Source organism: Scylla paramamosain, chromosome 21 (assembly GCF_035594125.1).
Source record: "Scylla paramamosain isolate STU-SP2022 chromosome 21, ASM3559412v1, whole genome shotgun sequence".
In the NCBI taxonomy this organism is placed as follows: Eukaryota; Metazoa; Arthropoda; class Malacostraca; order Decapoda; family Portunidae; genus Scylla; species Scylla paramamosain.
In genome coordinates, this window is record NC_087171.1 from 18,733,267 (window position 1) to 18,752,064 (window position 18,798).

The 18,798-nt window shown below is 36.1% G+C and overlaps 2 protein-coding genes across 8 annotated transcripts in view; one reads left to right on the plus strand and one right to left on the minus strand.

Moving 5' to 3' along the window:
* The window catches only part of LOC135111169 (sucrase-isomaltase, intestinal-like), a 195,758-nt gene extending 189,643 nt beyond the window's left edge, over positions 1-6,115 (plus strand). For 2 of the 4 annotated variants that reach the window (XR_010273588.1, XM_064024230.1), the window contains exons 5-10: positions 2,282-2,385; positions 2,631-2,717; positions 3,459-3,599; positions 4,179-4,295; positions 4,419-4,542; positions 4,720-5,833. Coding sequence is in view for 1 of the 4 variants with exons in the window: in XM_064024230.1 (XP_063880300.1) it covers positions 4,191-4,295; positions 4,419-4,542; positions 4,720-4,811 (321 nt within the window). In the remaining 3 variants the exon portion in view is untranslated. Of the gene's footprint in view, positions 1-2,281; positions 2,386-2,630; positions 2,718-3,458; positions 3,600-4,178; positions 4,296-4,418; positions 4,543-4,719; positions 5,834-5,992 lie in introns of those variants that run through there. The other 2 variants (XR_010273579.1, XR_010273578.1) reach the window with 2 other exon arrangements.
* A 136-nt stretch (positions 6,116-6,251) lies between these two features.
* Positions 6,252-18,078, minus strand: LOC135111164 (afadin- and alpha-actinin-binding protein-like). 4 transcript variants are annotated; one of them, XM_064024201.1, is made up of 14 exons: positions 17,905-18,078; positions 17,574-17,738; positions 17,227-17,406; positions 16,721-16,852; positions 15,948-16,016; positions 14,624-14,763; positions 13,928-14,069; positions 12,836-13,010; positions 12,603-12,719; positions 11,176-11,345; positions 10,069-10,167; positions 9,704-9,864; positions 8,840-8,887; positions 8,482-8,619 (listed from the first exon to the last, which is right to left on the minus strand). In XM_064024201.1, exons 1-13 carry the CDS (start codon positions 18,052-18,054, stop codon positions 8,848-8,850), a joined length of 1,740 nt encoding a protein of 579 aa, XP_063880271.1. In that variant the 5' UTR covers positions 18,055-18,078; the 3' UTR covers positions 8,482-8,619; positions 8,840-8,847. The 4 variants fall into 4 exon arrangements, with proteins under 4 accessions (XP_063880268.1, XP_063880270.1, XP_063880269.1 ...); XM_064024198.1 differs by lacking the exon at positions 8,840-8,887 and having other exon boundaries at positions 6,252-8,619; XM_064024200.1 differs by lacking the exon at positions 8,840-8,887 and having other exon boundaries at positions 6,252-8,619; positions 17,900-18,059.
* Between the last annotated feature and the right edge of the window lie 720 nt (positions 18,079-18,798).

Sequence of the window (18,798 nt, forward strand, 5' to 3'; positions counted from 1 at the left end):
TTGTGTGTGTGTGTGTGTGTGTATGTTGAGTTTGACAAAGGACACACAGATTGGGAAAAAATAGAATAGAAAGAAATTAAAGAGGAGGAGGAAGAAGACATGTAAGGCAAAAAACGAAGAGGGAAAGAGAAAAGAAGTACAATAAAGGAGTGAAAAAAATGAGAGGATAGAAAATAAAATCGAGATGAGGAAGAGGAGACGAAACAGTAAGAGATGAGAGGAAAGAAGGAATACAAAGAAAAGAAGGAAGAAAAGAAAAAAGGGACACAGGAAAAATAATAAAGAAATAAAAACAAAAAGGAGGAGAAGGAACAGAAGAGGGGAGAGAGAGAGAGGAGAAAAGGGAAGAGAGAGGAGAGGACTCGCTGCTGAAGGGGAGGACGTGTCACCCAGCATCAGACAGTCTCTCCGTCAGTGTCTGGAGGTTGTTCCTGCCGCTAACCAGGTTACTGTCTCCCTCCCGGGGAAAGGTGTCCAGAGAGCAGGTGTCCTGGCGAGAACCAATGGGAGGGGACACCTGGAGAACGAGGAGCAGAAGGAGGAAAAGAAGGAAAAAGGATCTCTCTCTCTCTCTCTCTCTCTCTCTCTCTCTCTCTCTCTCTCTCTCTCTCTCTCTCTCTCTCTCTCTCTCTCTCTCTCTCTCTCTCTCTCTCTCTCTCTCTCTCTCTCATAAACACCACCCCCAACACACACACACACACACACACACACACACACACACACACACACACACACACACACACACAGTTTACACGTCATTCTGGTGTACTGGCAAATATATTTCATGGAGAAAACTGCAGTCGACATTGACCAAGTTTGCTTCGCGAGTCACAATAAACAAGTAACTCCGCGCACGCGCGCGCGCACACACACACACACACACACACACACACACACACACACACACACACACACACACACACACACACACACACACACACACACACACACACACACACACTGGAGAAGGGAACTCTTTTTCTTCCTTTTTTCTAACACATTTATTTAGGAGTAGAAATTTTAAGGTGATACAATGGAGAACAAAGTTTTCCGTCCTGATTATATGCCTGTGTGTGTGTGTGTGTGTGTGTGTGTGTGTGTGTGTGTGTGTGTGTGTGTGTGTGTGTGTGTGTGTGTGTATGTGTGTGTGTGTGTGTGTGTCACTATTCAGTACTATGTTTCGTCATTGATCACTTCATCACTGAAGCGGTCAGTGGCTGAGGCTGATCCAAACACATTGCCCATATGAATAAGACAAAAGAATATGTATGTCTGTCTGCCTCTTTCAAGCATATTCAACACTGGGAAGAAATTTTTCACTCTGTGTGAACTATCTTCGGATCCCAGGAGTGTCGTATGCTATTTCAACTTAAAAAATCCAAACTCTGTCAAATGTTATCAGCAAAATACTACAATTCAGGAGACAGCGAGGGACAGCGTGGCCCCCCATAGTAATAGAACTGAGACATGAGACATCAAAGTCAGTCTTTGATACTGGAAGATTAGGTGATCACCAAACAATATATATATATATATATATATATATATATATATATATATATATATATATATATATATATATATATATATATATATATATATATATATATATATATATATATATATATATATATATATTATCGATTTATAGAAAAATGGGGTACATGTTACAAAGCAAAACCTTGACACCTTTGAAAAATCTATCCGTGCATGCTTCTTAGTATGTACTGTACATGTTAATGATTTTTGTGTCTGATATTGATGTGTTATCCCTATTATTGTTCATTTTCTATATCTTGACTTATGAAAACGAAACACCATTATTCTGTGGGTCACTAGTATAAAATCAATCTAATCCCTAACCCGTATTTTGATTTTAAAAAGAAATAAAATAAATGTGAGGTAGTTTTAAGAGACAATACCCACTGAGGTCTGAGAAAGCAGAGAAAAGCTGTTTAGGAACTCTTTAGCTTTTGTGATCTGTAAATTAACACTAGCAATTGCAGTTCCACCGATCATTGAGTACTGCTCCACACTGTGTTCAAAGTTCCACAGAGATGATGCATTGAACAGTGAGCTGGAAAAAAAAAAAAAAAAAAGTTAAAACCTTAAACTTTATTTACCAAATGAGGATCAGTCCTCTCCTCCACAAGGTCTAGCAACTATAATGTTATCTTATTTTTAATGTTTGTGGGTGTGACAGAGTGTGTGTGTGCGTATATCTCAGGAAAATTGGTGGAGTCACATTTTGGGAGACCCAGTAAGATGGATATTTGGGCAGGTGCAGCTGCTGGCCAGCACTCGCTTCCAGGTGGTCTTTGAGGGAGTCTCCTTCAGTGGAGGCTTCACGTTGAATGACTTCAAGATGTACGCTGGAAATTGTTCGTGAGTGACATTTGTGATTACCAGATATTTTATTTGACGTGTTGCCACTTATGTTTACACATACATGAATATCTCCTATATTTATTAGATAAGAAGACTGGCCAAGGCCTACTCAATAAAATTTTAAATAAATGTAAAGAAATCAATAGGCATCAAGATCATTTTTTATAGACGCATGAAAAATTTTGCGAGCAATAGATTATAGTGAGGATGGCATTTAATCTTTTTTTTTTTTTTTCCCATAGAAAGACCACGAGATTCGAGTCCCTCTTTCGTTCCTGAAGAGGTGCGTCCCTTTCCTCTCCGCTAAGCATGACATGCTAAGTGGCAGGGTATGTGTCCTGGCTCTTGCTGTCCTTCAAGGAAAAAGTACAATGGAGACTTAACTTTACCCTTTAACAAGTCAGTTACACTTGTATGTAATTATCCAATGGTAGTGGTTGTGACTTTTAACCCTCTCTGACCTCTCTCATGCATACTCTTCAGAATTAGCCAGATGATTTTATAATTATATTTTTAATAAATCATATTTAACTTCGCATTTTATTTATTTATTGCCAGTTATTTATGCATATTATATGTAATATTTCATTCATTTGTTCTTCCTCACTAATCAAACTCTGTTCTCATAAATTTGTTTTTTTTTTTTTAAGAAGACACATTATCAGAGTAAAATTCTGCAATGTGCATTTCATAACTCCTTTAACTTCTGTGTATAGACTTGTTTTCCATATTGAATATAATCATTCATAATAATTCTGTAGTGTTACGTTAACTTGTTCACTCACTCGGGTTCTTTTCGTGTACACTCATTTCCCTTGATTGTCCATCTTCTTTTATTATTCGTGATATACTTGTTTAACTGGAGTAATGGGATACATGCGTTTCGGGTTTTATGATTCATCGTTCTGTAATCTGCAGTTAATCTAATTATGTTATGGAAAAGAGATGACTATATACTACATTTTATATACTACAGCATATAGAATGGGGTGGTGAATGAAGAAAAACACACTGGCGATATATGTATTCCCGCGACACATTTTGAAAGGGTGACCGATTACTCACTGCAGCGCCACCGTGGTCCCGCGGCACGTTGTTCGCCGCCATTATTACTGTGGTGGACTGATGGTGGCTGAGACGGACTTGGAAACTTAGATCATGCCGCTGCAGAAGTGTTTTACCTGGTGGCCTTTTGCAATACCATTCCTTGGGTGAGTGTTAAAATTGAAGTCACTGTTTATTTCGTATTTGGTTAGTGGTTACAACGCAATTCTCTCTCTCTCTCTCTCTCTCTCTCTCTCTCTCTCTCTCTCTCTCTCTCTCTCTCTCTCTCAGCATTGTTACTGGCACAGCTTTCACGTATCACGGTAAGCTGTAGCAAGTGGTATTTACAGGGAATCTCACCACACAGTAACAAACCGTCCATGTTTCATGCCTCCGTCTAGCTGGCTGCCACGAATCTCTGCATTGCTATTAACTTGTATAAATGTGATGTATGATTTAACCTTTGCTTGGTTCCGTAAACAAACATTAGTGGCGAAGACTATACTACAGGGAACATGGAGGATTGTAGAGACGCGCTATTGGTGTTGAGAAGGTTGTAGGTAAGGTTTGTGGGGAACACTGGCAAATGGGAACTCCAAGCTCAGACGTTGCCATCGTTCTCCTTTAAGTAAAAAAAATATTTGAAATCATTTTCCTCTCATGCTTGTTAATATAGTTGTTAATTAATTTAATGCTTTTGAAACTCAATTTTATACCACAGCTGGAGATGTTATTGTCCCCGGCAGGTATGGCCTTTCATGACTGCAAGAGTCTTCCTGAACTTCAGTAATGCCACTCAGGAATGGTGGATAGAAGAATTAAGATTTTCTATAATGAGAAAATCAAATTTGATGGTCTGGATTGTAAGTGTTATGTTATTATGTCAAGTGTTATAAAGCAATACTGGTGTAGTTTGCACCACTGTAGGAAGTAAAACAGTATTGCATGTGTCTGGTACTTCATGTAAATCTGTGGACTGTTTGCAGGACATGAATGAGCCAGCCAACTTTGGGACCAATGAGGAGCATCCATGGAACTGGCCAGAGGGAAGGCAGCTGTGGAGTCTGTCCTGCCGTAACACCACCTGGGATGACCCACCCTGTGTTACAAGTAAGTTAATAAGGGACACACGCAGCTTAATGACAAACAAAACCTATGCACTGTAGTGATACTTTACATTTATGTGTGCGGTGTGGTGCACTAAATGACCCATCAAGATGTCTGTTTAGTTAGGGTTGCCATACGTCCGCCATACGTCCTATGCTTTCTGTATCTCTTCCCTGCCAGATATGATGGAGTTCAACCTGTTTGGGATCCCCTACATTGGTGCTGACATCTGTGGCTTCTTTAGGGAGGCCAAGGAGATGTGCCACCAGTAGATGGAGGTGGGCACCTTCTATCTCTTCAGCAGGAACCACAACAGCAAGGGAGCTGTGGGCCTGGTGAGCTGCCAATTCTCTTGCTACCAGTGTAATGTTGGCAGGCCTAATGAATTCTTTATTTCCAACTTCAGTGTTATAAAGTGTTCTGTAATGATGTGGTAACTGATGTGTGAGAAACAGGTTTTCATTGAAAATAGTTTAAGAATATTCAGACTTGCTGGTGTTAATATGGAAATAACTGATAGAAAATTAATTGTAAAAGTAACTGTTTTCATTGAACAAAAAAACCACAGATCACAAGTTTTCAAGGCTCTTGTATTATCCAATATGTATTGGAAGCAGGTACAGGAAATTGTGTGGAGTGATCAGAGCCTCATTGCAGCATAAATATTGCATCTTGTTGAAGCAAAGTCCTGCTGAAGCTGTTTAATCAGTCTTGCAGTCTTAGGCCACAGTGAGTATTTTATTGTATCATCTCAGGATCCAGGTGTGTTTGGTGGAGGCTGTGGCCAGATCTTCATGAAAAGCTTTAGAAATTTGCCACTGCCTCCTGCTGTACTTGTACACCCTCATCTTTAAGGCACATACCCATGGCACCACTCTGGTGCAGCTGCTGGTGCACAAGTGGGTGCTTATGTGAGGGAATGGGTGCTTGGGCTCTGTCTTCTGAGAAATTAACAACATTAAGGACATGAAGGTGGGCCAAAAAACACTCAGGCCTTGGTGGCTGCCTTAGTGAGGCACTCAGGCCCAGACTCAAGTCTCAGCTTCTCACATTGGAAAGTTAAGTGAATTGTTATTGACTTGTGATGTCATAGAGATGCAGTAGGCATTGCTGAGTAGTGCTCCACCCTTTATTATTGATGGCCATATTATTTTAGCATCCTGTAACAGCTCAGAGTATGAGTGATTGATAAATTGGTAATTCAGTGATTTACTACATACACAAATTTATCGTAAGTAAAAATTCGACAGTTTTAGCATAAACAAACCATCTATTGTTCAGGATGTCATTAAAAAAAAAATATATATATATATATATATATATATATATATATATATATATATATATATATATATATATATATATATATATATATATATATATATATATAAAATAGAATAAAAAATAACGTAAGCCAAGACATTAGGAAATATTTATGAACCACTGCCTTCAGATTCTCCAGTGATCGTCATGCTCTGGACATGGATGACCAGTTCCTGCGGGGTCCACAGCCAGGAAAAGGAAGAGGTGCTACAGCTTATTAAAGTGTTAGTTTTAATTTTTTTCATTCATGTACTTTTTATTTGTGTATTTAAGTATTTCATTCACCACTTGCTACACTTCTAGTTTTCTATTTCAGCTCTTAATTCTACCAAATTCTTCACTGGCCTTTGCCATGCTCTAAAATGTTACCAAGGTGCTAACAAATAATATTTTATAAAAAGATTTATTTCTATCAATATATAAAAGTAAGTCTGGGTCTTAATACTTCTAAGGAAAGTACAACACAACTAAATATTTACATCCTACATAAATTTTTAATATGAAAATTAAACTATGTCTTACAATAATGAATAATTCTATTCCACTCAAGCTCATTGTTTTTTGGGCTGCAAGTATGATGAGTTTCCATAATGTAATTTCATATAGGTTTCTAATACTTTCCCATTATTCCAAGTTGTAGATATGCAATAAGAATAAAATAGTAGAACATTTCTATCCACAGTCCCGTCCAGGAACATTCAAAGATCTGAGTGGCAGTCTCTTAGACTGCCAGCTAGTCCATGAGGTGTATGAGGCTGGTCTTGCATATGAATAAGGGCAGTGAAGTGTTCAGATCATTAACTGTTATATCAGATGAATATTTTGTAGATCATTGATTAACATAATAAGGTACACAGAGATGGACTGCCCCTAAGGCACATTTCTAACAAAAAAATCATATACTATGCATGACTAGAAGGTTTAAACAATACCTAATACTATATGTTAATTGCTATTCAATGATTATCTTCAAGGATTATAAACATGAAAGTGCAGGTCAAATAGCAAGAAGGTAAATACTACTAAATTTTCACTGCTATGGAGAGTACAGACAGTGATCTGAACAAGATGGCATCTACAGGCATTAACATTACATATTGAGATCATTTCCTTGCACCACATCAACAACACAGACAAAACCAATGTTATCAACACACCTATGCTGAAATACTCAGAGGATACCTGTAAAATGAAGACTAGAATTTACATCCTGACATATTTCATTGAGAGAGAGAGAGAGAGAGAGAGAGAGAGAGGGGAGACTTAGGGCATTGGATGATAAGTATAGATTCATACATTTCAGTTTTCTTGTCTGCTGCCCTACATAATTATGTGGGACAGCCAGATGTACATGGAAAAAAAAAAAAATCGCATCAGTCTTTCACACAATGCAACTCTTGACAACACTTTGTTTATTATTTGCATATTTGGCATATTTGTGATTGGAAGATGTGTGGAAGATATTTAGTGGTAAGGTCTGAGCTATAATATGAACAGCTTTATATGAAAATACCAATTAAAGTGTAACAGGGAAAAGGCAAATCATGATCAACATAATACATGTAATTACAGTGTGTATATATATATATGCACACAAACACTAATAAATAGAACAGAATTTCAATATTATTCAAATAATTTATATAAAGTAGGAAACATCAAATCGAGGAAATTTACATAAAGAAACAGAAGTAACAATGGTGATAGTAGTAGTTATAGTGGTAGCAGCAACAGCAATCATAATAATAATAATAATGACTTATTTACTTATTCTATTTTCATACTACACTGAGATTCCCTTAAAGCCCTGACACTCCTAGCCTCTTTGTATAAGTAAAGATCCAGTTACCTTCAATCATGAGTACAATATGGAGGCAGTATTCTTCCAACAAGCTTACAGATTATACAACCAAACCATCCCTAAGTAGCAATGAATAAATAGATTAAAGGCTTAATTCTACATGCATATATGACTAATGTCCTGTTTTCTTGGACGTTTTCTGCACCTTCTCGCCTTTTTCTGTACCAGAAAAATCCTGACTAGATCTCCTACTGCTGAACAAATTAATTGGTGCAGTTCGGAGAAGAGAAAAGACCTTGGGTCTGGGCTTGGATTTTGGGAGAGTCACTCTATTAAAGGACACATCAGGACCAGGGCCTGAGGCTGTCTCATGTTGAGGCCCCACCTGCTGCTCTAACAACTCTGCTAGATCAGCCTCCAGGGCATCTATGGAACTACTGTCAGCTTTATAGATTCCTGAATTTGTTTCATACAGATTTTCTTGAGAGTGTACATCTTGCCTTATATCCTTATGTGCAGCTAATGGTAATCCTGGGTACTTCTTGGAATATGGAGACATTTCTCTTTGATAACTCTGAGAATCAGAATACACTCTATCTCTTCTAACAAAATCAAGATAATCCTTATGATGTTGGAGATTCACTTTTGTAGAGTTCAAAAAATAATCAGAATTATAAGATGTTTCCTCCTCCTCCCCTGTCTTACTACTTTCTTTAACTAAACTGCCTTGACTCTGACTCTTGCTTTTGCTGAGTGGAGTCCTTGTAACAGAACAAGATTTACGCCGCGTCCTCTCCAATGTGCGGGGCCGTGTGCCACTGGGCGGACGGGTGCCAGTGGCTCCATGTAAGGTGTTCCTTTTGTCCTCACTTTGTCTTGAGGAGGAGGAAGCTCTGCTGGCTGGGGCTGACTTGAAGCCATAGCTCATTCTATTTGATAAGCCACGGCTGGAGTGTCTGAGGGTAAATGAATACTAGGAGTCAAGAGATTTCTTCATGTGAAGCATCTGATTTTTTCAATATGGATACATTTTCAGCATTAAACTAATCCATGAACATGACTAAAAAAATCACAATACTGTATGAGAATTCACAACAGATATAGTATTTAAGTGTCAGTAATATTAAGTCTTAAGAAGAAAAAGTGAAACTCGCATGTAATAAAAAAAAAACTTACCAATCAATTTACAGTCTTCTGGAGGAGCCCCGACCTTTATTAGAATCACTAAAATAAAGAAATGGATGGCAAATAAGTTAGTCTACAATCTAAATCAAAACTCACCCAATCAATCTAATACGTATTAGTATTTACAAATTGGTACACTCTACAGTTGTTTATTTAATAAACAAGGTTAAAACACACTGTATTTGAGGGAATGAAATGGAAAGACTTCAGAATGAGACAAACATAAATTATGTTGTCTCCGTTGTTAAATCTACTCAGATGGAGTAGTCATGAGAAATGTAAACAAGGATGATGCATTAAAATAGAGATGTACACCATGCACTCAGCTGATATCCACAAAGGGGGAAAGCTAAGACAAGGTGCTTTTTTTCATCACAAAATGGAAAGAATAAAAGAAACACTCATACTTGTAAAAAAAAATAACAGGAGAGGAGAAAGATCCAGCCGTACACAAAGAAGTTACACTCGATCATCAGTAGGAATCTTAAATAATGAAAAGGATGGATATACAACAATACTTTGTTAATCTGGTCTAAAAGTAAATTCCAATTACTAAAAGAACATTCATGTTAGTATCAGTGAAGCCCACCTTGCATAACAAATAAATAGCAGGTACAGATAATGCAACTGCTTATCATCTTAGAAAGTTGACTGGAATTACTCGATAATACTGCATATTGGTTTGTATACCTGACCTTGGCAGTATCACTTAACAGCACAAATATCTATATTACTGGACTAGAAAACTGGATTAGTCCTCAAACACACCATATTATACAGAAATAGCAGCAGCAGTTTTCATGGAAAAAGTCTTATGGGTGAGCAAATAGGAGGGCATCAACCAACTACACTTACTGTTGCTGTTTTGATAGTCTTGAAGGGCTGAGCACAACCGGGGGCCCTTCAATATATGTGATGTTTCTACTCGGTGAAGTGATATTAGGGACAGCTACCATGCACTGTGGAGAGTCGAAAATTTCTCCAATGCTTCCACTTGAAAGGCTTCCACCACTTTCCTGAATGTAAATTGCAAAAGGTAAAGTTCATGCAAAAACATGATTATATATTGGGAATAATAATACAGTGTATTTGAGGTGTTTAAAAAATTACAATACAGTATGACAACTGAGGATAAAGGCAAGAACCACAGGCTAGAACAGGGAGTGTAAAAATCTAGAAATAGCTGTGAAAATGAGAGATGAGAACCCTTAAAGACTTACATGACCTCCAGCAATCAGGTCAGCTTCCAGTGTCGCTGGAAGATCCTGCAGGAACTGTTCCTTCAGCAACTCGGCTTTCTCAGCCTCAAATGATGCTCTCTATAAGAAAAAACAGACATTCAATTTTAGACATTATAACACAAGCTGAGGCAATATGAAGGATTTCGATGTAAGAATAAAATCTGTATGGTTTTTATGTATTTGACTTCCTGTGAGATATCACAAAAAAGAGAGGGTACATGAATGAAGTCAATGATTTCTTTTAGCTACTCAACTTAATACCCAAACCAAATTAACCCTTTCACTGCTATTTCGTACCTCTTTCTTTAGCCTAATTCTTAACCACTCTGAGACATCTACTACAGCCATCTCCAAACATTATACTGGCTACAAACTGCAAAATCTTTTCTTTAACTCCCCTTTCTTGTAGATGCTTATAAAGATTTCATACCTTGCTTTTAGTGCTATGAATATCATAATGAGTGCACATTGCTGTGAAAGGATTAAAATCTTGTACCATGTGTTTTTTTATCTTAAACCTCTGAAAATACCATCTCTCCTACTCATCCCTTACAACAATTTTGTTTTTGTAGACAAGGAGCAAAAAAAAAAAAAAAAAAAAAAATATATATATATATATATATATATATATATATATATATATATATATATATATATATATATATATATATATATATATATATATATATATAAAATGATCTGGGATCTCATGATTGCTGTGGTTCTAATGTCTTAGGAACAATACTCTTTTCTCCCTGCCATGAGTTTGATCATTGGTGAAGAGCCTCTCTGAGAGAATTCATCTTGCTTTCAGATTAATTTCTAAATGTCCAATCAATTTTATCAATTTCAAACTCTAAATAATTATAGTTTTCAGATTTCTCTGTATGATTTTCAAAATATATATAGCATTCAGTACACTTTTGCTATTTTATTTTATAAAGTTTAATATAACAAATCTTTAGGAGTAAAAAAAATAATAAACATGCTCAAATGATAAACATGCACAAATCTTTTGATAACTTGTCAAGGAGCTTTAATTCTGTAATGTTTCAGAATAGTATTTCCAGGTTTGAAAATACTTACTTCTCTATTCAACCTGATGGTTGCTTCTGTAAATATTCTTTTTTCGTTCTCCAGAATTTCTCTCTCTTTCATTAAATTTTGCCTTTCTTTCTCGAAGAAAGCTTCTTCCTCTATATTTCTTCCTTCCACCAAGAATGATGACTCTACTTCTCCAGCTTTCTCAGGGTCATCTGCAGGTTAGAAAAAAAATTTTAAAAATAGTTTCATTTAGCAACAGCTCTGTCAATGCCTGTCATTAAAAAGTTTCTTTCAAAATTACAGAATCTTAAATCAATTAAAACTAGAAGAATATTCATAGAGAAAATATATATCAATTAATAAAGTGTGTTTTTTACTTTCCAAATTTCATTTGAAAGTAGGCAGAAATTACTCAATGCCCAACTGCATAGAAGATAGGAGAGGAGATTTGAACTTTCCAGTTTAGATGATGAGTAAAGGGTAGACCAAGGATGTTTAATGTAGAAAAGGCAGACAAATGAGTGTCACTGAAGAAGGGCATAGTTATCTGGAAGCTTGTGTCAAGTTGAAAGATTGAGGAATTGAGTTTTTGAGGCATTGAACACTACTTAAATTTGCTCTACCCAAGAGGTTTTAGTAGAATTCAATATACAATGCATAAGAAATATCTGTAGTTGTGAGACCACTGCATGATCCACATTAGCACCATTATCTTTTGGTAATATAGTAAGAGACTTGTTATACTGAAAAAGAAGGGGGGTATATTCTAGCCTATGCCAATTCATACTCGTACATGGGAGTATAAACTGGCCTAGCCCAACTTGCACCAAGGGTATAAAATAAGCTAGCCTATAGTAACACTAGGTTTACTCTGGGTAGAGGTATATTCTGAGCTGTTTCACTGGGTTTGAATTCTAGCCACATCTGACATTTTTCTGGGACTGACCCACTCTCAGATTCTTTGGACTTAAATGACTACTGGCCAACAATGACTGGGCAGGTTTAAAGAACTGGCTGCCCAACAGTATATGCTTCAGCCCTGCACTGAGTGCTCAATCTCTATGCTGCATGAGTAAGGTATCTTTTAAGCCTTTTTAAGCCTTAAATACATTTTTTCTAAGGAATAGCTCTGTGAAATCACAGGATTTTTCAGAGACTAAGGATTCCTTTTCCTAATTTTTATGGTTATGATCTTACCAACATAACTAGAAATTTACTAAGAAAAATCTTTCTGACATTAAGTTGACTAATAAGAATGGTGAATTCCATTTAAATCACAACTGTTTCTTTCTTGCACTAAACCTGAGATGTCAGAAGGAACTTTCAGGACTAAATTTCCCCTGTTTTAGGAACAGCTCTGCCCACAGCACTGAGGTATGTGATGGTAAGAAGTGTAAAAATACTCTTGAAAAGAAAATTACCTTGTTCATCTGCTGAATTACATATTTATGGTTTATTAAGTAACTCACATTTTTCAACTGCTAGTTTGTAAGTTGTCAGTTCCTCATTTGTAGCTTTCAGCTGCCTTTTTAAATCTTCCAGATCTTCTTTCAGCTGGTTTTCATCATTGTTATCAGTCTTCTGAGCTGCAAAATTAAGCCAGATCTTCACATTATGTGAACAAGATGTGATAAATTACACCTATAGAACTAGAGACAAGGTGATGAGTGTGGACATAAAAAAAAAAAATTTATGTACTTACCCTCTTCAAGAAATTGTATCAAAGCCTTTATGTTCTTATCAAAGGTTTCCTGTAGCCGATCTTTACAAGCAGAAAACTCCTGGTTTGTAACAAAATTCTCTAAGCTGTCTGTGCTGAATGCTGATGATGTCATGGAGATATTCATGTCACCAACTGGCAGTTCTTGAGTATCAACCTGTTGAAAGCAAGTTCTTAAAAATGTGACATATGATATTGAGTGTAAATGAAAATTTACTATGCATTTTATTCAAAGCAATAGCTTTTATACAAATAGCTTTTTAGTTTTTTTAAGAACTTAAATTATATTCCCTCTACCATTTACATGTATTGATCAACTGTGTTGGAAAGTTTAACTGGTAATTTTTCAGCCAAATAGTCACTGAATTTTGAATAAAGTAACCAGAGAAAATGTTTTGATGCTGAGGTATAGGCCTACAGGCATCACCACAATTTTGAAGAATCTTACACAATACAATAGAATTCATTAGTGCATCATACCAAATGCCTCAAAAAATGCCAAAATGGTTTCCTGAAGAGTATATTTTCAAATAATTATTTATATAGTAATGAAACAGATTCTGAGGATTCAATTCTGGTCTAACAAGTTGTGTTAACATCTGCAAACCACTGTCTGTTCTGTAGCAGCAATAATCTAGTAAGACTTGAAGTATTAGGGCATCACATTCTGGATAATGACACTGGAAAAGTTATTGTGCATACATTTTAAACATTTATAACCATCCGATACATGCATAACATTTATCTGCTAATTTGCATAACTTTATTCGTGCAAATAAACAAATATTTAACCTGAGGAATGAATGTACTGTGTATCCTAACTCTCTCCCCTTCCACTGCTTTGCATTTGTGACTCCAACCATGCTTGGACATGCCTTTTGCTTACGAGTGTACAGTTCAATTACTCTCTTCATTTCAATAGTTCCAAATTTCCCTTAATGATGCATTATATAGGGAAATGTAACATTTCTAAAGGAACTGCAGTTATTGGTGGATTCCTTTTGTATCAGATGTCTGTGTTACCTAACTCACTCATACTTAGAGTCTATTCTATATATTAACAAAAGGACTTACCTTGCAGTACTTTTCTCCTATTTTAGCCATTTGAGAGGATATTCTTAAAAGGCTGGATTTAAGCTGGTCATTCTCATCAGTAAGTTGTGCAACACATGCTTCATAGTGACCCAACACTTGCTTGTACAACTCCTCCTCATGTCTGAAGACCAAACCACAATATTATTTACACTTAGATGGGGAAAGATGAATTCAAACCTATATAAATAATACACATGTAGTTTAAAATGTTTGTGGCATTACAGGTATGGGATCTCTTACAAATGCATATTTGAATAAAAAGCTTGCACTGGAGATTCTGATGACATTTGTATATATTATGTTAATTTACTCTCATGGAAGCACATATGAGGTGTCCAGAACCAGAGTGACGTAAGCAACCTCGTGGCCAAAATAATTATTTTTACTGCATTGTCTTCCCCAACTTTCCTACCATGATGGGCGAGAGCATGGACGCTAGAATGGACCCCACAATAGGGTCAAAAATCCATCCAAGTGAAATTATCCATGGAACCTTCTTGTCATGCTTGAGTGATACCTATCAGTTGCTAGGGCCAGAGAGGAGTAACTTTGACTGCATTTTCTCAGTCTCTTAATTTTTGGCACTTACATCATTCTGGCTCTAGGTCATTCATGTGTTCTTTGATAAAATACTTTGATAACTTTCAGAGAGTGTACCTTATGGAGAAAGCTTACCTTGCACTAGAAGCTTCAGTCTTCCATTTAGCCCGAGAACGGTTTGCTCTGGTCATTTTGGCTGAGAGGGTGACAGCAGGTTGCCGAATCTCTGCTGATATCAGTCGATGGAGGCGATTCTTCAACTGATCATTTTCCATCTGTATGCCACAATGTACAAGCATGATGAGCTTAGGTGGTTTTTTAGAGTCTCATTGATGCAATCATTGATCCAAATGGTATACTGCTTGTTACAAGCATCCCTTGACATCCATGGTTTGAAGTTATATGGCTTTAAAATATCCACAGACTCCTTTCCTATTAAATCCCATATTGTCAGCCTCAGATCCTTGCTAACCACTCTGCCAATCATCACATGGATCCTCAATGTTATCTTATGAAAGCCTGCCAGTTGCTGAACCATTCTCATTCTTATACTGTATTTGTTTGATCAGTGATGAATGGGAGATTGTGGCCAGCTTTGCATAAAATTATAACTTCCTTGCATTTTCCTTGTTCATCATCACTTAGGCATAGAAGGTAACCAAAGAATGGGATAATTAATGTCAAAATATTTCAAGGTTACACACAACACATGGAGACAATAAACTACTAATTCTACCCTAAGCACCACTGAGTTGTGTCCAGTGATGCCTAATTAAAGACAAATGTTGTCAGCTAGTTCTGAAAAGTGTCAACTTAGTTTTCATCACAGGGGAAAAACTTTTGAGCCTATTTCACTTACCACATATAAAATGATATCAGCATTTTGGCACCAACAATATCTATATCTACTGTAAGTAATATATATATATATATATATATATATATATATATATATATATATATATATATATATATATATATATATATATATATATATATATATATATATATATATATATAGTGAACAAATAATAAGCAAGGCTTAAAATCAAGTCATGAGTCAATAACTCAATGCAAACAAGAATGTTATGAAGTATATTCTTTTAAGAACATAAGAACATAAGAAATAAGGGAAGCTACGAGAAGCGACCAGGCTTACACATGGCAGTCCCTGTATGAAATATACCTATCTATTTCCACCTATCATCCCCATCCATAAATCCGTCTAATCTTCTCTTAAAGCTCCCTAATGTCTTAGCACTAACAACATGATTACTGAGTCCATTCCACTCATCTACCACTCTATTTGAGGATCAATTTCTTCCTATCTCCTTCCTAATCCTAAATTTTTTAAGCTTGAACCCATTACTTCTTGTTCTATCCTGGTTGCTTATCCTAAGAATTTTGCTTACATCCCCCGTTATAACCCCTATACCACTTAAAGACTTCTATCATTTACCTCCTTCTTCTTGAGTTCATGCTGGTGTTGAGCTTCTCGTTGCTGCAAAATGCTGTTTAGTCTTCGCACCTGTAATGAAAGGCATCTGTAGTAATGATACATTGAATTATAGCAAAGACTACAAATATGAAAATGCAAAAGGAAAATTACAAAATTTGATTACTGCTATATTGTACTAGTATTTTATACAATATATATATATATATATATATATATATATATATATATATATATATATATATATATATATATATATATATATATATATATGCAGATCACACTATCTTACAAACAAAGACAGAAAATGAACCTCAGAGTGGCATATAATTTTTCTAGGGTATGCACAAAATGTAATCTGTTGGGAAAGGTAATTTTTTAAAGTCTAGTCTGAGCTTAAATCTTTTTTTTATCTAAGCTAAATTTGGTATCACTAAGATGTATATTACAGTATTGCACAGCTTGCACAATATTGTTTTATTAACAGATTGTGTCATTATCAATTTCCTATTAGCAACATGACACTGACTAGTTTTCATTATATACTCCCAACTTTTTCACTCTGATCTCAAATCTGTCTACCTATCTGTTCATTAATGCAAAGTCTAAACAATACACATACCTCCATTCCCTTTATTGGTATGACCCAGAGTGGCTGACTATTATACTCCTCTTTTTGGTATATGGGAGTGTTAGAAAACCTCTAAAATTAAGCTAACTTTATTAATTTATATACTCTGATGTCTCTTTCCAAAAATTGTATAAGCTGATGTTACCTCTTCCTTTTCTGTTTTCAGTTTGGTAGCCAGGGACCTGCTGCCAATAGTGGCCCGACGTTCTTTCTCCTGAGCCTCACCAATTAACCGCTCTTTCTCGTTCACTTCACCACGAAGATCCTTGATGCTAGTCTGAAGGTAACAGGGGTTTGCTGTCACATCAAATTATTTGTCCTACCTAACAAGCTTTTGAGAATGTCCAAGTTTCTGAGGAGTAACTAGAATATATGATATGAGAAATGAGACACTTTAGACATTAGTTGATGACAAGGCATACTAGTGAAAATTATAGATGCCAAAAGTATAAAATGTCATAAAATGCTTTTATAAATCATTTCAATATCCTTTCTTTTACAACAGGAACAAAATACTGTACTTATAATTATAATGTTGGTGCAGATATCTTAGAGGTGCAAGGATTTTTCAGATACTACACACTACTCAAATACATGCAACACCGGCAAAATGTGCCATACATTATAAAAATAAAATTGTTTTCAATGGACCTGAAAATGGTTGATATCAGCAGCATTTCTTCTGTGCTGCTCCTGAAGAGAACTGGTATCTCGCACTGAAGCTCGATACAGCTGTGTCACTTCCCAGCAGGCATTCACTAGAGCCACAAGATTGACTCTCTGACCCTCAGTTTCAATGAGTGGACATCCAAGCCCCATTCCCTGTAGTTCCTGAAACATTGCAATAAAAACATACATCTTGTGGAGATCACATATTTATTGTTAATTCAGGGGAAAGCAAAATAATAATGAAAATTTGTGCCACAAAATATTTTGGCCTTCAAAGACTATCTGCATAAAGATACCAAATTAAAAATCATTCTTAGTCAAACACTCACTTGTGACAAATATACCACAGCACTTTGTAAGTTGGCTGTAGTGCAGAAATATGGAATAGCCTCCAAGACAGAGGAGTTTCTCTGTAGCCTGGGATCCACAGATTCAGCTCCATCTTTCAGACTGACCCAATAAGACAGTTGGCCTCTCCTTACCTTCTCACTCATCTGTAGGCATACCAGCACATTAACCAAGTAACACGGGGTAGGATAGGCTGCTCACTACCACAAACATGAATATAGAAGCAACACTTTGTTGAAGCACAAGCCTAGAAATGTAAAGTGAAAATAAAATAAACAACAAGACAAAAATAACAAAACCTCAGTACTTTGCCTCATTACTGGAGAGAAACACAACCACCACAACACTCAGGCAGGCGGCAGGCAAGCATGTGGTGACGGTGTTCAGCAGTGAACTGACTATCCTTTTGTTTACCTCGCGCCGTCCCGTCTTCTTGTGGCTTGTAGGCTTGTACCGCTTCATAGAGCTGGCGGGTCTTGCTTTGTTGCATTCTTATAAATATATAAATAAATATATATATATATATATATATATATATATATATATATATATATATATATATATATATATATATATATATATATATATATATATACAGACACACACACACACACACACACACACGTCCACGGTTAGCAAGACAGCAAAGGGCGGGGCGCTTCTTTAAATTATGGAAATCTGTGAGATAAAACTTCAGTTTGAATTTGCATATAATTTACCAGAGAGAGAGAGAGAGAGAGAGAGAGAGAATGATCGTATAAAAGTGAGACTTCCAATTGAACAACTAAATTGACAACCAATAATATACGTACACATGTACTACTTGTATAACACCCTAGAAATCTTTCAAGAGAATAATCTCCAACTTTGATATATGTATGAACATTGTATTTGTTTCATAACATAATTATTATGTACTTATTATATCAGCTTTTCTGAGATTGATTTAATTCACTTGAATACAGCCGTAGTGTTGGTCTGGTGCATCAGCCCTCGCAGATGGTGTCTGAAACTTTGTATCGTCGAACGTGGATAGTGCTCCAACTTGGACTTGGATACCGAAGTATTAATGACAACAGGCAACTCTAAGCGCCAATTAGGCATCCGTTGCAACACTAGCCACAATAGCACTGTTATTCACATTGTATACTAAGATAATTTGAAAGGGAATAGAAAAAATATAAGTTAAAAATTATTTTTTACAAA

Coding starts and splice junctions, on each gene's coding strand:
- LOC135111164 (XM_064024198.1), bottom strand. CDS start 18,054: ATGAAGCGGTACAAGCCTACAAGCCACAAGAAGACGGGACGGCGCGAG. Junction 14,764..15,947: donor ATGAACTCAAGAAGAAGGAG/GTAAATGATAGA, acceptor TGTGGCATACAG/ATGGAAAATGATCAGTTGAA. Junction 12,720..12,835: donor GATACAATTTCTTGAAGAGG/GTAAGTACATAA, acceptor TTAATTTTGCAG/CTCAGAAGACTGATAACAAT.